General features: G+C 42.6%; 1 protein-coding gene and 1 long non-coding RNA gene across 3 annotated transcripts in view; one reads left to right on the forward strand and one right to left on the reverse strand.

The window, feature by feature from the left end:
• The window catches only part of LOC135089503 (gamma-butyrobetaine dioxygenase-like), a 3,465-nt gene extending 2,446 nt beyond the window's left edge, over window positions 1-1,019 (reverse strand). Inside the window, exon 1 of the mRNA XM_063985079.1 lies at window positions 919-1,019. Within this exon, the coding sequence (XP_063841149.1) occupies window positions 919-1,019 (101 nt within the window). The remainder of the gene's footprint in view (window positions 1-918) is intronic.
• The window catches only part of LOC135089443 (uncharacterized), a 137,016-nt gene that overhangs the window by 86,025 nt on the left and 28,256 nt on the right, over window positions 1-22,735 (forward strand). The window lies entirely within an intron of this gene.

Below are 22,735 nucleotides of genomic sequence, written 5' to 3' on the forward strand. Positions count from 1 at the left end.
GGAGGTTCCCAGTCAGCTGTATAATGCAATGCTGAAAAGATTTTTTTTTTTAAATTATGTTTGTAGATTCTGAAGTTTGGTCGATGATGAGCATGTTCTTGCGTGAAGAAGGATGAGTGAGTGATCGGTGGCAGATTTCGAACTGAGAGAGAGAGAGAGAGAGAGAGAGAGAGAGAGAGAGAGAGAGAGAGAGAGAGAGAGAGAGAGAGAGAGAGAGAGAGAGAGAGAGAGAGAGAGAGAGCACGTCATTAGCAAATCTATATAGAGATCAACCATTCCTAAGAAAATAACCAGTGGCAGATTTGGAGTGGCTGAAGATTGCTAAGTGGCGTGAGTGATGGGCACACAGCAGAACTTCAACAATGGTAAACATTTCGCCTTGGATAATGAAGCATCTATATGATCCTCCAAAACGGAAGAGGAGATTGTAATTAAGCATGAGGCTTATTCTACCCAGTGGCTACGTTGGAAATTGAGACAGAAGCAGGAGACAGCTTCAGAAAGTAAACGGTATTTAACCTTGCAGTAGCGAAATCGTTCATCAGCAACTGAACAGACATCTTCGCCATCTCTGCCAAGCGAGAGCTACATCCAACTTCTTGGTCTGATAATGATTGTTATATTTTAAGTAGAGGATTGTAAGGTTATAATTTAATAAAAGTCTTACACTGAGGTGTTTTAGCTTACAGTGAATTTGTAACCGTCACGTGATGCACATTGTGAACCTGTGTTTTGATACAAATCTTTTCTGTTAATGCGCAAGCTAAAACATCCGCACGTAATAATTTTCTTGTTGAGTTTACCTTGTGCATTTAGAAACTACACGAAGGGTCTTGAGTAACTTAATTTAGTATCTTATTTTATTGATAGCTATTCCCTATCTATAATTTTACTAACTAGTAAGAGGTTTTTGAGTACCTGCATTCGCGGTCACGAGGCTCAGGCTTCGGTCCTCTGAAAGCCCTCTCTTGCAGCCAGTGTGCGTCGTATGTTCCCTGGTGACCGTCTGCCCATAGCATTTTGACTCCTTCTCCAGCGTTACTCACCTGAAGAATACGGTCCAGTGCGTTAGCAAACAACTGAGGTCCTTTGCATCACGAATCCTTTTGGCTTTACTATAGGAAATAAGTCATGACAGTATTTGGTACAGGTTATTTTATACAAGCAGTGGCACTCGTATATGCCTGGCCTTTTGTGGGTTAGTCAAGCACTACTGGCCTTAAATCTCGCGTTTTTAAATTAATTACCCTAAAGTATAATACATACTGTAGTGTAACTGCATATACTGCTCGAGCTCATTATGGGTATACATAAGAACATAAGAGCATAAGAAATAAGGGAAGCCGCAAGAAGCGACCAGGCTTACACGTGGCAGTCCCTGTATGAAATATACCTACCTATTTGCATCTATTATCCCCATCCATAAACTTGTCTAATCTTCTCTTAAAGGTCTCTAGTGTCCTAGCACTAACAACATGATTACTGAGTCTGTTCCACTCATCTACCACTCTACATCTCACATCTACCACTTTTTTCCTATCTCCTTCCTAAACCTAAATTTTTCAAGTTTGAACCCATTATTTCTTGTCCTACCCTGGTAGCTGATCCTAAGAATTTTGCTTACATCCCCCTTGTTATAACCCTTATACCACTTAAAGACTTCTATCATGTCCCCTCTTAACCTACGTCTCTCTAAAGAATGTAAATTTAACAGCTTCAACCTCGCCTCTTAAGGAATACTCCTCATCCCCTGTATCCTTTTAGTCATTCTCCTCTGTACTGATTCTAATAGACCTATATCTTTCCTGTAATGTGGGGACCAGAACTGCACCGCGTAGTCTAGATGAGGTCTGACCAGCGCCAAGTATAACTTTAATATTACTCCCGGCCTTCTACTTTTAACACTCCTAAAAATGAATCCTAGTACCCTATTTCCCTTGTTTCTGGCTTCTATGCATTGTTTCCCTAGACGGAGTTCAGAGCTAACTATAACTCCTAAATCTTTCTCGTACCCTGTACCTACCAGAGTATGGTTGTCTAATGTGTACCTATTGTGTGGGTTTCCTCTACCTAAGCTAAGCACTTTGCATTTATTGATATTAAATTGCATTTGCCATCTATCCGTCCATTCATTCATTCTATCTAAGTCTGCCTGCAAGGCGATGGCATCCGATTCTAACCTAATTAATCTACCTATCTTTGTGTCATCCGCAAATTTACTAACATCACTACCAATTCCACTGTCCAAGTCATTGATATACATTAGAAATAACAATGGCCCCTGTGGCACCCCACTAATTACATGACCCCACTCGGATTTCGAGCCGTTTATTACCACTCTCTGTCGCCTGTTACCAAGCCATGACCCTATCCAGCCTAACACCTTCCCATCCATCCCGTGTGCCCTAACCTTTCTCAGGAGCCTTTGATGGGGCACCTTGTCAAATGCTTTACTAAAGTCCAGATATAAGATATCATAACTATCACCATTATCTACTGCCTCGTACACTTTACTGTAAAAACTTAACAAGTTTGTCAGGCAAGACTTCCCCTTCGTGAAGCCAAGCTGTGACTGATTTATCAAGTTATGTTTGTCTAAATGTTCCCTAATGTTCCTGGCTATTATTGACTCTAACATTTTACCTACAAGCGAAGTTAAGCTGACAGGTCTATAATTAGACGCTAAAGTTTTATCTCCTTTCTTAAAGGTGGGTACTACATTAGCCTGCCTCCACATTACTGGTACCTCACCCGACTCCAGTGATTTCCTAAAGACAGAAACTAACGGCTCACTAATAATCTCTTTACATTCCTTAAGTACTCTGGGATATATTTCATCAGGTCCTGGTGACTTGAACTTTTTTAGCCTATCTATCTCCTGTTCCACTATCTCTCTAGTTATGGAAATATCTGTCAGCTTCTCATTCTCATCTGCTCTAAACAGCTGTTCACTATCTGGCATATCCTGCATGTTTTCCTGGGTGAAGACAGTTAAAAAATAGTCATTCAGAAGTTTACTAATCTCCTCCCCAGAACTAACCAGCTCCCCATCTGCTGCCTTTAATGGACCTACAGTATCCTTATTCTTCGTCCTGTATACCTGATAAAATCCCTTGGGGTCCGTCTTCGCCTGGCTGGCTACCTTTGATTCATAATGGTCCTTAGCTATGCTCGTTAACTTCCTGACTTTTCTAACTAATTAATTATATTGTGTCCTTAAAACTTCTTCACCTGCCCTTAATTTCTTATATATACTTCTCTTACGCCCTATATAATGCTTTAACCTAGCAGCATTTTAGCGTCATTTTTTTTTGTGATCTTATTGTTCTATACGGGATATTTGCTAACTGACCTGTATGAACTTTATCTACGAAATATTTATACGATTCATCTACATTTACTTCACCTAGTCCCCTCATCTCGTCCCCTACCATCCTCTCCACTCCCTCATCTACTCGCCTCGACCTCACCTCTCTCATTTCAGCATGACCTGACATTCCAACATACTCACACCTAGCTCCCCCCTTCCTCTTTCCTCCTCCCTTCCGGACACATCTTCCCTCCTCTTGTCCTACACCCTCACGCCTCACCTCACCTCTCTCATCCTGCCTTATCTCTCTGAACTCCGTCCCTGATCTGACCTCACCCTGCATCCTTTGCCAGTCCACTCCTTGGAGGTACCTTTTTATTTCATCAAAATCTGCTCTCCTAAAGTCAGGTATTTTACTAGTGTTTTTGTTTCTAACTGTTTCTTCCCATTCTAAATTGTACCTAATTTCCCTGTGGTCACTGTTACCTAGATGTCCTCCAACCTCTACCTGCGTGACTGCTTCCTCCCTGTTAGTAAGAATTAAATCTAGAATATTATTCCCCCTTGTGGGTTCTACGACTACCTGTTTTAAAAAAATATCCTGAATTACCTTAAGGAATTCCTCTGCTTCCTTGTTACCCACAATCAGACTCCAGTCGATATTCCTAAAATTAAAATCTCCTACCACACATACCTGACTGTACCTGCCTGCTCTATTTAATTCCTGCCACAGTGAGGTGTTAATTTCCTCTGTACTGGTCGGTGGTCTGTAAACTACCCCTAGTACTACTGACTGCGATCCTTCCTTAATATCTACCCATATCGACTCTGCTTTGTTATCTGTTTTAATTCTATTGTTCATACAGCACTGTAATGTGTCCCTAACGTATAACGCGACGCCTCCTCATCTCCTGTTTTCCCTATCTTTATAGAACATTGTATACCCATCTATCTTAACCTCTGGATTAAATACTTTTCCTGACATATCTAACCAAGTTTCAGTTAAAGCAATGATATCAAATTTCTCAACGCTCGCTATTCTTCTAAGCAAGTCTATTTTATTCAGAATACTTCTACAGTTTGTGTAGTAAACACTTAAGCTATTTCTCACCATCCCTGAGCTAGTTACCTTTCTAGATTTAACTATTTTGCCCCTCGCCTTCTCACTACCCCTTCTTCCCTCCCGACTAACGAAAAAAGTGCTGGAGTGCAGTAACCTCCCGCTCGAGTGTTTCGGCCAAAACACGAACACCCTGGCGTGACAAATGCACTCCATCCCTGGCGTACAAGGTGTCCCTGCCGTAGAAAAGGTCCCAGTTGTCGATGAACGTCCATTATATATATATGTATATATATATATATATATATATATATATATATATATATATATATATATATATATATATATATATATATATATATATATATATATATATATATATATATATATATATATATATATATATATATATATATATATATGTGTGTGTGTGTGTGTGTGTGTGTGTGTGTGTGTGTGTGTGTGTGTGTGTGTGTGTAATTCGCAAACTCAAACATTAGAGGGATACAGTAAACACAAACTGATTGAGTGATTAATTGAAATTATGGCGCCAGAACATCGCGATCATGTGGAGCCACAAAAAAAAAAAAAAAAAAAAAATACAGTTTAAAATAAAATGCTGATATTAAAAATAAAATTATTGGTATAGTGAAAATGTTAAAAGACCACTAAAAAATGTAAACATAAAAGGGAAATGGGATGAAGCATGAAAACCTTATGTGCTAAATATGAGAGAGTTGATATTTTAATGTATTATTACATCAAATTAAATTAAATTTAATTTAATTTAATATAATTTAATTTAAAGTTGAGGGCGTACTGATCCCAGTGACCCAGATCAGTGTGTTAGGCGTTGTTCGTTTCGTACCCAAGACACTGACCCTACTGATCCAGGCCTCAACACCCAGCATTGTTCTTGGTGTCTTTCACAGTTACCTCCATGTTCTTCCCAGTGCTAGGATAAACTTCTGCTCAGCACTATATTATTGATAAAAGATAAATAAAAAAATAAATAAAAAAAGTAAAAGAACAGTTAAAAGGCAATCTATAATTTGTTTAAAAAGACCAGCCTTCTCCACAAACATAAGGACCTTATGTCACGGGGAGAGATTCCTCTCTCCAAGTATCAGTGACATTTGAAAAGTTCCATCCTCATCGCGACAATGGAAAAGATCTCGCTCCCATAGCTCCACCAGATTGCGACACTCAACTAAAAAGTGCCGTACTGTAAGAGGAACTAAGCAGTCATCACAAATTGGTTGGGTATATATATATATATATATATATATATATATATATATATATATATATATATATATATATATATATATATATATATATATATATATATATATATATATATATATATATATTATTGGTGGCAATCACATCTTCATACCTCTTCTGTCAACTGGCAAGAACTGTCACCCTTATACTGAAGTAAAAATCATGAAAGGGAATGGAGGTGGAAGAGCATGAACACCCAACAAAATGTTATGCGATATCCTATGCGTTGAAACAAATGAATCCACTCTAAAATAGATAAAATTAGGGTAGGGAGAGAGGAAGTAAAATGCCCCAGGGTAGACAACGCACTACGGGATTCACTAAAAACAGTAAAACTTGAAACTCGTAAGGTAAAAATTATTTCTAGGGAAAGAATAAATACAGATAACAGAAGATCGACAGCCAGGTCGACAGAAGGAAGGGAATATAACTGTAGCAGCCCGGAGGCAGCTAAAGGATTTTAGACCCACACTGTGACGCGAATCGTGTATTGCATTCGGTCAAACCTAAGACATACATAATAGGAGATAAACGATCACTTTGCTGCTATCTGTCAAACCTTTCCTCCCCTCCACACCACTCCGCTTCCTGCCTATCTTCCCGCTCCCTTCCATCCCTCAGTGTCCAGGCGGTGGATGTTTTTAAGAGAATACTCAAATTCAAACCAAGATCCACCACACCCACTGACCTTCCTATAAAAGTTTACAAGGAATTTGCTGTAGAGCTGGCAACCCCGCTATGCTCCATAATAAACGCCTCACTCTCCCAACACTCTTGCCCCGTGGACTGGAAGACATCTTACGTCACCCCCATCCCCAAAACTTCCAGTCCACAGCCACTCAATGACCTCAGGCCAGTCTCTATCACCCCCATCCCTAGCCTTATTTGTGAAGATTTTGTATATGACTGGGCCAAAATTTGTAATACCGTGGATATCAGACAATTTGGAAATATTAAAGCCACCTCCACCTCCCATTACCTAACCAGCTTCCTTGAATTCATCCACAGCCACCTGGACAAGCGAAACAACTCTCTAGCTGTTGCTTTTGTGGACTTCAAAAAAGCGTTTGATCTTGTTGATCACACTGTTGTCATCAGCAAGGCAGTAAGTCTGGGTCTCCCTCCTAACCTGATAGCGTGGCTAGCCGACTTCCTCACAGGGAGGCGTCAAGCCGTTCGCTATCAGGGCTCTGTCTCTAATTTCCAACAGTTGACATGTGGGGTCCACCAGGGGACCAAGATGGGTCCTCTATGCTTCCTCCTCCTCATTAACGATGCCCTCACTGACGCCCCCCATCGCTGGAAGTATGTGGACGACTGCACCGTGGGCGTCCAAGTTTCCACCAAGAACCCGGACTACTCGCCACTGCAAGCAATTCTGGAGCGACTGCAGACGTGGACGGAGGAGTGCAGGATGACCATCAACCACAGCAAAACTGTGGTGATGCATTTCTGTATCTTCTCTGTACCAGTGCCCCCTCCCTAGCTCACAGTGGGCCCTCATCCCCTCCAGGTGGTCCGATGTGCCAAGTTTCTCGGAGTCACGGTGGACGACCAGCTGACCTGGAAGCAGCATGTCGCCAGCACCGTAAGATCAGCTACCTACAGGCTGTACATGCTGCGCAGACTCAGGTCGCTGGGGACGCCGACAGATGAGTTAAGGGGGGTGTTACTCACCTTCATCCTCCCCAAACTCATGTACGCCTCCCTAGCGTGGTCCTCCTCCCTCACACACACTCAACAGCTACAGCTAGAGAGAATGCAGAAAAGGGCGTCCAGGGTCATCCTTGACCCTGCATACACTACTTATGAAGAAGCCCTGACCACCCTGAGTCTGTCCAGACTATCCACCAGGCACCGAGAGGACCTGGAGAAGTTTGGAAGGGGACTACTGCATCATCCACGTCTCAGAAACATGCTGCCGCCTGACGCGCCTCGCCTGGTCCGTGCCACCAGACACCACAACAAGATAACGCCCCTAAAGGCGCCGCGCACGGACCGGTACAGACTCAGTGCGATTCCCACCATGGTGCGAGCCATCAATCAATAGTCCCTTCTAGATTAGACTTACCTTTAGGATTAATGTTAAGTATTTTCCCACCCCCTATGTACATTTTCAGTTTGTTAACCGCCTAAATAAGAAACCGTTTATTATAATTATTATTATTATTATTATTATTAATAAACCTAAGACGTGCGTAGCATTACTAACTATTACATACTGTATCACCATAACGTATCACTAATTATGAATTATGCTAATTAGGGCAATCAACCCCTCGTAATACAGATGTGGAACTCACGTGGTTGGGGTCTTAAGGAGGCCTGTCACCAAGCAACACTTGCGTCTGTATTGTAGAGGTCCGATCTTTCCTGGAGTAGTTACACCCTAACTCGGTGGTGGTACAAAGGAATCTGTCTCTCTGGGCTTCGTTCCTGCTGGCCCTCGGCACCTCACGCCTGCCCGTCTTACTCTTAGGTCAGCAATAGTTCCTGGGTGACTCATTCCTCTACAGAGATCCCTATAGATGACCCTTCGCGCCATGTCATCAACTTTACCACGTAAACACAATTCTCACTACCTCTCTGCAGCTAAGCTCTCCACAGCTAGTTCCTCTCACACATCTTCACTACTATGATTAACTATAATGAATTCAGTTTCCATAATCTCTACTCTAATGACTTAGTTTCCTTAGTGTTACCCATGCTTCATATACTAGTTCACTTCAACTCCCATAACACAAATCATATTATTTAGCATACACATGCTCAACAACAACTTTCTTTCCGCTCGGCGGTCTTTCACCCGCTCGGCGGTAACAATAACACTATACTCCACTTCTACATCAGACTTTGAACCATCTTTTCAACAAAGGGCAGATCGATACTAGCGAAAACTGCGATGGGCGATGGTGATGGGGACACATAGAGATGGAGTGTTTATCAAACTCAGTCATGGCCGAGCTGACACAATATCCAGAGAGCTTCAGAAAACTAAGGCGACCATCATATAAGGGAGAAACTCTCGGACAAGTGACAGACTGAGGCAGGTGGTGGATTCGATACCAACACCTCATTATTAGCGACTGTTGTCGTAGATCCAATAAAAAAAAAAACCAGCATCCACCAGTAAGCTAGGGAATGGTGATAAGCAGAACGCACCAGTTGCCAGGCGAATGAATACCTGCATGATGCACCGAATCCAACACACGAAGATGAGCTTCAGTTGAAGAAGAATAAATTTCACAACCATACTCCAATTTAGAAAGAATAAAAGTTCGATGCAAGAGAAGGAGCGACTGCCTGTCGGAGCCCCAAGAAGTATGAGCCGAGACTCTTAGAAGTGACAGTACCTTCATACATGTTGCCCTAATATAACAAAGGTAGAGTACCAAAGTTAGGCGACTGTCGAATATAAGTACCAGGAAACGAGTTTGCTCCACAGAAGAGATTCTTCTATCATACAGATACAAGTCTGGTTCAGGGTGAACACAATGGAGGTGGTAAAAATGCATGGCCACAGTCATCGAAGCCGAGAAATGAAATCCCCGATTTGAGGCCCGCTGAAAAAATCCTATAGAGTGCCACCTGCAGCTTTCTCTTAATCATTGCCATCATCGCCGCAGAAAATGAGATCGACATGTAAGCTACCACGAACTCCTTCCGGAAGTACACCAATGACACCACTTATAGCTACAGCGAAGAGTGTGACACAAAGTATACTTCCTTGTGGCACGCCATCTTCATGTGGGCAAACTCTTGGCAGATCGCTACCAACCCGTACCCGTAAAAAAAAAAAAAAAAAAAAAAGAGAGAGAGAGAGAGAGAGAGAGAGAGAGAGAGAGAGAGAGAGAGAGAGAGAGAGAGAGAGAAACTACTGTATGAAAATAGGGAGTCGGCCACGGAGACCAAACTCGAATATACTATGTAAAATGCCATGACGCAATGCTGGGTCACAGCCTTAATCAAAAGAAGACTGTGACATGGTGTTGCTTATTAGCAAATGCCTCACAAATGGAAGATTCCAGTGACAATAAAGCATCAGTCGCAGAATGCATTTTCAGAAAACCATACTGAACTTAAGACACGTTATTCCCTCTCTCCACGTACCACATAAAAACTGACATTCAAATTCTTTTCCAGCAACTTACAAATGCATGAAGGTAAAGAAATGGGGCGATAATTGGTTGTCAGCTGATGATATTTTCCAGACTTTCGAATGGGATAATTACAGCAACACTACAAGAAGATGAAATCACCGGTATTCCATATAAAGTTATACAGGTCAAGTAGAAAGGTAAAAGTTTTGTTGAATATATTGCGCGAAAAGGAATATGGGCTGTCATCGCCACTGGAATAAAGCCAGGCGTAGCTCAGACAAAGAAAATCGGACATTATAAGACTACCAGGGAAGGGCAAAATTGATGCCAGCAGATTCCAATTTTCGACGATGAAGTGCCATAGGTTTAGTTGGATCCTTTCTAGAGATACTTCCAAAATGCTCAGCAAACAGGCAGGCTACTATCTTTGGGTCTGCCACCGTCCCCCATCATGAGATGAAATAGATGGGGCAGAGTACTTTCTCGATATTTTGCGGACTCTGTTAAAGACCTCAGTGAGAAGAGTGCGTACTGTGATGGAAGAGACTTTATTCTACTCCCGCCGAGCAGTCTTTAATTAAGGTACGGCCCTCACGAGCACGCGCTTGTCGCAAAACTTCCAAACCATGGATGTCCCCACGATGAGAGAGAGAGAGAGAGAGAGAGAGAGAGAGAGAGAGAGAGAGAGAGAGAGAGAGAGAGAGAGAGAGAGAGAGAGAGAGAGAGAGAGAGAGAGAGAGAGAGAGAGAGAGAGAGAGAGATTTCAAATTTCATGTTTTTTTATTATCCACCAAAGTGGTTATTACGCAAATTTCAATAAGTACTCAGTAATCAGTCAGTAAAAACCTAAATCTAACTTCAACATTTTCTGTTAGAAGAAATTCTTTAAATCTAGCATTGAAAGTGCTAAGAGAGGGTGCGTGTGTGAGGGTGGGCGGGAGAGCGTTCCACAGTTTGATTCCCAGTACCTCGGTGCGCCTGACTCCACAGTGTGTGTTAGTGCGCGGCACATACAAGTTGTGCCTCTGTCTGGTGATGCTGCTGGTGACAGCTTGTGTACTGCTTGATGGAAAAAAATAAAATAAAATTCTGGATAAAATCTTCATAAGATTTAAAAAAATAGTTACACCTACGTCAAATACATGTTTCTTCTTTAATGTTAGCCATTTCAGTTCCTTGAAAGATGAGATATATGGTCATATTTCTATACTCCTCCCACTGCTACCTTGCTGCAAAATTTTACAATTCCTGCACACTAGATATTCGATTATGCTTAAAACGAGTATCTCTACAACAATGACTCTGCGTTGTTTATCTAAGCTGTCACCTATTGAAATACCCATACCTTTTTTATTTAGCTCATTAATATGGACGTCAAAAAGCATAAAATGGTCAATGTGGACTCCTAAGTAGTCCGCATGTTTACTTGGATATATTATTATCAAAATTTATCGTTGTGTTAGGGGGAATGTTAGATAACAGCTGACGTTTTCCTATAAAAATATATTGAGTTTTAGAGGAGTTGAACATCAGACAATTCTTTACTTAATAATCTCGATATTTAACATGAGTGTCCTCTGTGTCTTTAATGATTTTATAGTTCCCGAATGCAAAAAATGCGTATCATCAGCATATTGTACCAGGAAACAGTCAACATATGCATGTAAATCATTTACATAGATGCCAAATAAAATTGGACCATGGATTGAGCCTTGTGGGACCCAATAGCCAATTATATTCTTTTTAGATATGTCTTTTTCAAGACGAACTGACATTATCGAACCAAAAATTATCAATATTTAATAAAGAATATTTATTTAGAAGAATTTTATGGTTGACTGTTTTAAATGCTTTTGAGAGATCACACAAAGTTAACAAGGATACTTTCTTGCTGTCTATATTTTCATATAATTTACATGTAACGGTAGTAAAAGCGTCTCCGTATATAATTTTGATCGAAAGCCATGCTAACACTTAGACAATAAATTGTTGGATTCTAAGTAAAATGACAGCTGTTTAGCAATACATTTTTTTTTCCAGTAACTCAGATATGATGGTTAATATAGATACTGGTCTATAATTATCCACAGTCAGAACCACCATTTGAGTATATAGGGACAACCAGTGCGTCCTTCCAGCTCTCAGGGAATACACGTAAGGAACGGAACTATGACACAGTGCGTAAGCCTATATCATAAGAGCCGACATAGTTAGTTGCATTAAGATCTTTAACTGCTAATATAACGGTGTTACTATCTACAGATTCAGCCCTAAAAGCAGATATACTAGACTGAGGGAGTTGGACTACAGGCTCACCTCCGTTAGAATTTTTTTTTTTTTTTCTGTGAGCGTTTAAAAGTGGATTCTTCAACACTAGAAAAAAAAAATTATTGAGTTCTTCGGCTTTATCATTTAGATTATCAAAATTATAGGCATTGTATTTATTTTTCTGACTAGGGATAATTTCATTAATGGCATTCCATGTGAGCGAAATGTTCCTTTTAATACCTTTGAGATGGTCGTCATAATGCCCTAATTTTGTTAATGATTTAATTTTGTTACATGTTTATTAGCTGTTTTGTAACGTTCCCGTAACATTGAATGACTTGTGTCGTTTTTAAGCTCTCTTTGTAACTTATTACGGTCCTCCATTGTCTCATGGATATCGTCATTTATTCATGGTGTTAGTTTTTCTTTCACTGCTCTAGTTACAAGAGGGGCACACATGTCAAGACATATCATTGAAAATGCATACTTGTTTGTTCACATCGTCAGTTAGAAATATTTTATTCATATTATGAACATTGGCAAGGAGGAGCGAGCAGAAGTGTTTTTATCATAGTTCTTCAAATTACGAAAAGTTTTTACCATAGGCAGTTTTCCAGGTTTTCTTTTATTTAAAACAACAGATACTAGTTCGTGATCAGCAATGACTTGAGGAACAACGTCTTGTGATAGAATGACATCAGGTTTATTAGTTATGAGATCTAGTAAAGTAGTTGATGTGGAGGTTGTTCTTGTTGGTCTACCTATTATATGTGTGAACTTGTTTTTAATTATCTTACTGATTTTATTACCCATTATCATCATGTCATCATTAAAATCAACTAGGATAAAGAAATTTTTTGTCACCCAGATATACCATCCTAAAACCATCTTCAATGTAGTCAAATGATGTGCCTAAAGCCTTAGCGTGTCGGTATACACAACCAATAATGATGGCCGGCAACTTCCTGTACTGTATCTTTGCCCATACATCCTCCACGCCTGTTGGTCTTGGCACATCTAGATTAATGACAGAGGGATTAAATTAAGGGTACTATGAGCATATGTGCATACCCCGGCTCCTTAACCTTTGTCAAATCTAAAAATTTTATAATTAGGAATTTCTACATAACTATCTGGGGTGTTAGCATGAAGCCATGTTTCACTTATATATAAAACATCCATATTTCTATCTATTATCAATAACTTCACCTCGCCCAAACTCGATATCAGTGGTTGTGCATTAATGTGTTCAACAGAGAGCGAACTCCTTTATTTCAACAACGGCAGATGCTTCTTCGCCATCATCCTGTGCCCTATAATGTTGATATAAGTGGCTTTTATGACCTAGACGTTGATAGTTGCCACATAAGAGTTTGTGGTCAAATCTACAGTTACTTTGAACATGATTGAATTCGCCGCAATTTTAACACCCTGTTTTATTTCTCTCACTAGCATATATTTTTCTTTCCCTGCTGTGACCATGCGAGTTATCACTGTACATTTCCTGCGTTTCGAACACCAGTGTACTTGCGTGTTTCTGCACTAGGTGGCTTCTGTTCCATTTCCACTCCTAAAGTGTAGGCTTGGGCTTGATTATATAGGCTGTATAACGTTTGTCCTCCAGCCTTCTCCTCAGGGCTGCATTGTGCAGACTGGGGCTGAATGCAACCTCCTCGTTGTTCCAGCCTGCCATATGTTCTCTTGTGATTGTCCTGGCAGGTGTGAGATGGGAAGGACCTAATGGTTTAGGAACGTTGGGGGCTGATGGGAAGCTTTATAAGTGGGAGATTTCGGGTGTAAGATTTGCCTTGTTGGCTTGTTCTGCTATGAGAGCGTAGGGAAACCATACCCCCGTATGTTGGTGGGCCGTGGGAGCCAGCGCTCTGGGCAGATTCTCGGTTGACTGATCTGAGGTTGTTGTGACCCATGTATCTATTTTCACTGCTTTATGGTGTTTGTGTGTTTATATTTTCTTCATTTTCTCCCAGTTAGTGCAGAGATGGAAGTCTGGACACTGTTTTTTAATGGTAGTGAGTAACTTATCTGCGCCCAGTCCATTCGGTGCAGGGTATAGATAAATTTTTCGTTTCGAAACAGAGATCATCTATCTCAATGAAGGAATTGTTTTAAATATATCTATGCCACTGGCTTCACCCCATTTAATTAGCTGTTCGTTATAGTCTTGCATCTTTGACTGTATTTCCTGTGAACTAGGAGGCAGCACAATCTGACAGACAGGAGGATGAGGCAGTAGGCACCTGCCGAAACGATAATTACTCCCAGTGAGGTTCAAACCACTGGATCAGGGGGTGCTGGGAACTTATGATTAAACCCAGCTGTGACCTAACTGAACATTTCTCTTTGTGTCTCACAATACAAGGGGGCAGTCATATCCTGCCCTCCAAAGACAACTCTCTTCCTTCACACAAAACTCTTCTTCTGCTGCTGCTCCCATGTTCATATGGGGTCGCTGTTCATCACAAGTCTTCTCCACAAGACTCTGTCCCCAACCTCCTTTTCACTCAATCCTCTCTCCCTCAGGTCCTCTCCAATGTGATCCTTCCACCTTTTCTTTGGTCTGCCACGTCGTCTTCTTCCCTCCACTTCCATATCCATTATCCATCTGCCGACATACCCTTCTTCTGGCTTTCTGATATGACCGAACCATCTCATTCTCCTTTCTCGTACTTTCTTTGTCACTCCTGTTACTTTGGCTGTTCCTCTTATAAAATTGTTTCTCACTTTATCCCTCCTTGTCACCCCAAGCATCCACCTTAACATTATCATCTCAGCAACCTCGAACTTATTCTCCTGTGCTTTTTTTTTATTAGCCACGTCTCCGCACCATATAACAATGCGGGTCTAACCACCGATTTGAACACTTTTTTTCCCTTTTACTCTGGCACTAATTTTTCGGTCATAGAGCACTCCAGTTGTTCTTTTCCAATTCTTCCAACCCGATTGGACACGATGAATGATCTCTCCATCCAGGCTATTCCGCTGATATATGAGAGCCCAAGTATATGAACTCCTTGACACCCTTTAACTTCATATTTTTTGCATCCATGCTTCGCTCTCCTGTCGACCATTAAGATTCAGATACTCCGTCTTCTCCCTGCTAATTCTCAAACCTCTCCCTTCCAATGCTCCTCGCCATCTCTCCAATTTTCTCTCTACCCCATATCTACTTTCATCCATCAAGACGATGTCATCCGCGAACAACATGGTCCACGGAGCCTCCTCCTTTATATTTTGAACACTATCATCCATGAGTAGGTTGAACAGATAAGGATGCAGACCCACTCTCACACAGAACTCCTCTGTTGTTCCCACACTGCTCCTTACCCTCGTCTTTGAGCCTTCGTACATGTCCTGGATCACTCTCACATACTTCTCTGATGCTCCTTTCCTTCTCATACTAGCCCAAACTTCCTGGCGTGGTACTCTATCATAAGCTTTCTTCCAGATCAATAAAAATAAGATGTAATTCTCTTTGCTTCTCCCCATACCTCTCCAGTAGTTGTCTTAGCGCCAAGATTGCATCGGTAGTACTTCTCCCCGTCATAAATCCAAATTGTTCGTCTCCCACCTGTGTTTATCCCCTTCTTCTTCTCTCAATTATCCTTTCGTACAGTTTCATTGTATGCGACCTTAATTTAATTCCTCTGTAAGTTTTACAGTCCTGTATATCTCCTTTTTCCTTGTATATTGGGACAATATCGCTGCATCTCCATGCATTTTGGATTTTCTCCTTCTCATAGATCTTATTTACCAACCACCACAGCCACTCAAGTCCATCCTCTTCTAAACTCTTCCACACCTCTACAGGTATGCTATCCGGCCCTGTTGCCTTCCCATCGTTCATCCTCCTCAATGCTTGTTTGACTTCCTCCCTAGAAATTGCTATTGTTCTCATGTCATTTGGTTTCCCATTCTCCAACAGTCCTCTTGGGTTTTCCTCATTCAAAAGTGCCTTGAAATATTGTTTCCATCGCTCTCTTATTTCATTGTCATCAATTAGAACTCTTCCTTTCTTATTTTTAACCTGCTTGACAAGTGTAAAATCCTCTGTTGACTTCTCTCTGTCGTGCTAGTGCAAATATCCTCTTCTCACCTTTCCCAGTTTCCTTCACACAAAACTACAAGCACCTAATTACACACATACCCTTCACTCAGAATTTAAAAATCATGGCGACTTCTACACCAGTCTCAGAGTCCCCATCTAGGGAGGGGACCACATATGTCCCCAGGTCGGACTATTATTCTGGTAGCGACCCTAAGTGTCTTGACATCCCCACTCAACTTTTTCTTCATTAATTTTTACAACATTCGCGGTCTTAGATCTAATTTTCAATCTGTAGAACATCACCTCTTCTCTAATAAACCTCATCTTCTTTTCCTCACTGAAACACAGGTGTCTGAGGTAACTGACAGCAGCCACTTTAATGTTCCCTCCTACTTTCTTTATCCTCATTTTTCAATCCAAAGCTTGATGTTGCATTTATGTGCACAATCTGCTTCCAAGCTCTCGTACAGAGTCACTTTCAAACTATATTTATCTGTGTTGTATACTTCTCACCTAACTCCTCTGACAATAAGAAATACTTTGACTACTTAACTTCCAAAGTGGAGCACATTCTGACTCTCTTCCCTTTTGCAGAGATCTCCATTTTTGGAGACTTCAATGTCCACTACCATCATCGGGTTTCCTCTCCCTTCACTACCCATCCTGGTGAACTAGCCTTCAACTCTGCTATCCTCCATGACCTAGAGCAATTGGTGCCCTACTCGCATTCCTGACCGTCTTCGAGATACCTTTTCCTAACCTCTAATCCCTATGCTTTTGCTGTTACCCTTTCTTCTCCATTGGGCTCATCCGATCACAATCTTATACCTGTATCTAGTTCTATCGTTCCAATCCCTCCTCAGGATCCCGTAAGCGGAGGTGCCTCTGGCGTTTTCACTCTGCTAGTTGGGGGTACCGGAGGAGTTATTTTGCTGATTGGAATGAATGACTTGGAACCATCCTGGTGAACTAGCCTTCAACTTTGCTATCCTCCAAGACCTAGAGGAAATGGTGAAACACTCTATTCACATTCCTGACAGTCTAGCAGATACGCCCAAGATTCATGACCTCCTAACCTTTAATCTCTCTGCTTATTCTATTACCCCCTTTTCTCCGCTGGGCTCATCCGATCGCAATCTCATATCTGTATCTAGTCCTATCGTTCCAATCCCTCCTGAGGATCCTCCTAAGCGGAGGTGCCTCTGGCATTTTGTTTCTGCTAGTTGGTGGGACAGGAGGAGGTATTTTGCTGATTGGAATGAATAAATTGGAATGAATACTGCTTCCGTGACAGAGACCCGTCTCTGTGTGTCGAGCACAAAAACAGAGGTGATAGTGTCTAGCATGGAGGCATACATCCCTCACTATTTTTTCCCGACCTAAACCTGCCAAACCTTTGTTTAATACAGCCTGTTCTCGTGCTATACATGATAGAGAGGTGGCCCACAAAAAGTACTTGACCCTTCCATCACCAGAATTTCATGCACTTTATATTTCTGCTTGGAACCATGCCAAGTGAGTTCTCCAACTACCCAAAAACTCCTTCATTAATACAAAGTATCAAAATCTTTCAAGATCTAACTCCCATCGTGACTTCTGGGATCTAGCCAAAAACATCTCCAATATCTTTGCTTCTTCTTGTTTCACTCCTTTATTTCAACCAGATGGCATCACTGCTATCACATCTATCTCTAAAGCTGAACTCTTTTCTCAGACCTTTGTTAAAAGCTCTGCCTTTGACGATTTAGGGTTTCTTCCTCCCTCTCCTCCACTCTCTGGCTAATTCATGCTACCTAATAAAATTCTTCGCAATATTGTTTTCCATGCCCTCGCTGGCCTAAACCTTCGAAAGGCTGATGGACCTGATGAGGTCCCTCCTATTGTTCTCCGAAACTGTGCCTCCATGCTTGCACCTTGCTTTGTCAAACTCTCAACTTTGTCTCTCAATATCTACCTTTCCTTCTTGCTGGAAGTTTGCCTACATTCAGCCTGTTCCTAAAAAGGGTAACCTTTCTAATCTCTCAAACTACCGTCTTATTGCTTTAATTTCCTCCCTATCTAAAGTTTTCAATCTATTCTCAACAGGAAGATTCTTAAACATCTATCACTTTATAACTTCTATATGGTCACCAGTATGGGTTCCATTAAGGCCGCTCTACTGGTCTAAGAAAACCTGCTGAAGAGGTACTACTGAGATATTCTCACAACAAGTGGTGTATAGCGTGTTCTCGATGCATGATGATGTGCTTCATTCCCAGAACGATGTTGTTCCAACTCAGTAATACGGTTCTGAAGTTGCTCGATCCTGTGGTAGGCCGTCTTTATTTCAGTGTTTAGCAGGTCAATTTCAGAATCTTTAGTTTCAAGCTTGGACATGACTATCTCGATTTTCCTGAAGATATCTAGCTTGTCCACCCTGTCATGGTCTAGATTAACCTGTTGAGTGGTGTCAGTGGAGGGTGTATGCGTAACCTCATGGGGTGTGGACCGTGAGTGGCGGGGCGAGGATGGTGTGTGCATACCATCACATAGATTATCGTTGGAAGGTGGCTGTGACTTTTCAATTATCATCTCAATGAGTCGGCTTTTACTACTTGTCCAAAAATTTACAAGTCCCAATTCACATCATCTTTTTTGCAGGTCTGGTTTGGGAAAACTTTTGTTCAAGAAATCCCTGGTTGGTAACTCAAGGGATGGCTCTTCCATGGTCTGCGTTTGAGGTGATAACAATGGTGGCACTTCAGTTATTGATGTGAAGTTGTACTGTTGGTCCTGCAGAGTTATCCTTTAACATGTCAGGAGCACTAATTACCTTAAATTATAACTAAGTCCAAAGACTCCACCCCACAATTCTATCTTAGTACCAACAGTACTTCTTATAACTGTGCACCTCTGGGCTTAGTAGCTCCTTCATGGACCCTTTACTTTTCCCATATATAGTGTTGGAAATGGGAGCTCCGCGGTGCGTTGTTTACACCACCACCATAAGAGAGAGAGAGAGAGAGAGAGAGAGAGAGAGAGAGAGAGAGAGAGAGAGAGAGAGAGAGAGAGAGAGAGAGAAAGACTTCTCAGCAAATGTTCGTGGCTTCCACACAAACATCAGCGACCAAGAGCTTTAACCTGATGCACAGCATGGACATCGTTTCCATGTCTGGAACATGTCTGGTCTGTCTGTTTCCATGTCTGGAACAGGAGACAGCAGAGACGGTCATAAACCTGGAGGTGATGAGGGAGAAGGTGGAACACTTGCTGAGAGAAGTCGACGTAAGAAAGGCAACAGGGCCAGACGACGTCAGGCCACGGACCCTGAACCGCTGCGCAAATGAGCTGGTAGGGCCGCTGTCACAGGTCTTCACGGCCTGCCTGGAAGAAAACACTTGGCCCTCGGTGTGGAAGGAGGCACGCGAGGTGCAAGTCCACAAGAGGAACGCCCAGTCTGATTCAGGTAACTACAGGCCAATTTCCCTACTGTCTGTGGTGGGCAAGGTGTTCGAGAGGATTGTGGCGGTGGAAATTTGTCATCACCTGGATGATAACAGCCGGAGTTAGAGCTGGACGGTCCACCTCAGACCACCTCCTACTCCTCCCCCGTGACTGGCAAGATGCCCTCGACGGACATAGCAGGACCCTTTGACCGGGTGTGGCACGCTGACCTGCTGAAGAAGCTGCGTGCCAAGAGCATTCAGGGCAACCTACTACACCTGTTGAGCGATTACCTCCAAGACAGGACTTTTCACATTGTCGTGAACGGTCAGGCATCGCCTACCCTGCCAGTGCTTGTATTTGTTCCACAGGGCTCTGTACTGATCCCGGTCCTGTGGAACCTGTACATGGACGACCTGCTGCATCTCGTGCCAGGTATATCTGCCTATGCTGACGACTGCACGCTCTTCCTATCCTACAGACGAAAGGAGCAGGAGCTCCTGTCGTCTGTAGCATCAGCCTCCTGACTAAACTCATCAGCAGGAGGCTGATGAGTTTAGTCAGTAACACAACCTGATAAAGGAGTGGAGTAGCGATAGCAGGTTAACTTTGCCCCCAAGAAGACGCAGGCAATGGTAGCCGCCCCCCATGAGCTGGAAGGGCGCGTGTTGTTAGGAGGCACGGCACTGCCTCTTGAGGACCACATGAGGATCCACGGAGTGGACGTGGACGGAGAAATACGCTTCGGCCTGTACTATCAAACCATCGCTCTACAGGCTTCCCTCCTTGTCTCCGCCCCGCGCAGGGTAGAGTCCTTCCTCAACAGCAGAGGAATACTCCTGCTGTATAAGGCACCGATAAGGCCTTACCTGGAGTACGCTGCCCTGTCATGGATGTCTAGTACACCCATGCATATGAGGAAGCCGGACAAAGTTGAGCAGAGAGCCATATGGCTGGTGCAGGGCAACCACCTCCAGCCGCCATCACAGGACCTGGCTCTCCTGGATTCCCTGGAACACCGGCGTGATGTCGGAGCGCTTGTTGTGTTCCACAATGTCCAGGTACAGTAAGTACCACTGTGAGCTGCCGGGGGGGACACGAGGACGGTGCCCAACACCGTTCAACTTGTGGATGTACCAAGGTCACGGTCTAGTCAGCACCTTAGTACCTATATCGCCTGTGGAACACCTTTACCGCGGCCACACCAGCTGTTCAGCAAATGTCAAGCGGGCGGCCCACAGGTGGAGGGCGGCCCTTCCAACCACGATGGTGCTGCTAGTGAGATGAACCTACTATGTGCTACCGTATCTTTCTTTTTTTTTCTTTTTTTCTTTTTAAGTATCTAAGCATTGTAGATAATTTTATCATTTTAAATGTGAATGTTATTTTTTTTATCACTGTATATAGTAACCTTTAAAGGTCTTTTAGATTGGGCACGAGGCAAAGTGACCCTTTATACCTGTAGTTTATGTATATGTTGAAATTTAGAGAGAGAGAGAGAGAGAGAGAGAGAGAGAGAGAGAGAGAGAGAGAGAGAGAGAGAGAGAGAGAGAGAGAGAGAGAGAGAGAGAGAGAGAGAGAGAGAGAGAGAGAGAGAGAGAGAGAGAGAGAGAGAGAGAGAGAGAGAGAGAGAGAGAGAGAGAGAGAGAGAGAGAGAGAGAGAGAGAGAGAGAACCATAGGCTGTGAGCATGATTCCACTCGTTGAACATGATCTGGACATAACTGAAGGATTTCGTCTGAAAATTCGTTCAGGTCCTGGTTGTAAACACGCCTTTTACAGTAACTGAATGTTGGTGTGAATTGATAGATTCAAGGATTCCATCAGAAGGGAATGGTAGATGGAGGAGCATCATCGCCTGCGTTAAATTTTTAGTTTGGATCAAGATAGCTTTGCCATATTTCTTGATGTTATTTATAGGGAATACTCCTTTCTAAATACATGGTAGTGTGAAAAAAAAAAAAAAAATTGCTCGGTCTTCCCTATAATATGCTACAAACCAGAAAGGTGTAGATGGGTGGTCGTTCTTCAGCATCATCAGACATTAAGACAATAATCATTATCGCTGTCAATTACACTGCTTGATCAATTGAGTTAATCATTTAAGATGTTCTCACCAAGACGCAGAAAATATTGCCTCAAGACCAGGTTTGGCAAAAAAGTCTGTTGTAAACACATATTACAGAGACAATCGCAGTCATGTTCCAGACGTGTACGAAGAACTGTTCCGAAACGCTTGAGATCTGATTGAATAGCATGGTATGACATGAAGGCATGGACATTAGTAATCATGAGAGTGTCAAGACAGGACTCAACATCTGAACCAAGGGGTCTTCCACCTTAGGAAGCAACAGCAGGAGTACGAGATCCCGCCTGCACATAACTATCACAAGCAGAGGGTGACGTTTCGAGGGCATAGTCGACTGCCCCTAGAGGACCAGAGGAGTTTTTATATTTACTCATATGGATACTATAAAAATAATTTGGTTCCAGGGACCAAGGGAGACCGCCTACTGGGACTACGATGGAAGCGAGTGCTTGCCGCCATGAACAAGGTACTTCTTCCCCATGGGGTCACTCGTTTTAAAAAGTGGACCCTCATGATTGAAAACTTTGTCCATGACGGAGCTAAGGCTTCCCACCACATCGGATCCCAGCCCAGACACCCAACCATCTAACACAGATGACCTCAAAAAGGTGGCCCCTCTGATGAGTGGCACCGTTGACCTATACCGGCACCCTAACTCTGAGAACCATTTAGTCTGACCCCTCACTGGCGACCTTGCCAGCATTGGTTGCTCTCTCCCCATAAGAAGGGTGGGGCAGGAGCCGAAGCCCCCTCCAGCCTCGCTCGCCAGCTTCTAGGGACCCGCAATACCCCCAACCATAAGGCAGTTCCCACTAGGGGAAGAGCAAGGACAAAGGACACACATTAATCACGTTAATAATCTACATGCAGTCACCCGGAAAAATGCAGACAGACGCACAAGTGTAGAAATTATTAGATATTAGGAAAAGGTCAAAAATGTTGGGCGTATCTCAAAGACGGTCAGGAATACGAGTAGGGAGTTGCACCAATTAACCTAGGTAGTGAAGGATAACAAAGTTGAAGGCTAGTTCACCAGGAAGGCCAGTGAAGGGAGAGGAAAGCCAAAGCTGGTGGTGAACATTGAAATCTCCAAGAATGCAGATTTCCGCAAAAGGGAAGAGTCAGAATGTCCT

Source organism: Scylla paramamosain, chromosome 33 (genome assembly GCF_035594125.1).
Source record: "Scylla paramamosain isolate STU-SP2022 chromosome 33, ASM3559412v1, whole genome shotgun sequence".
Classification (NCBI taxonomy): Eukaryota; Metazoa; Arthropoda; class Malacostraca; order Decapoda; family Portunidae; genus Scylla; species Scylla paramamosain.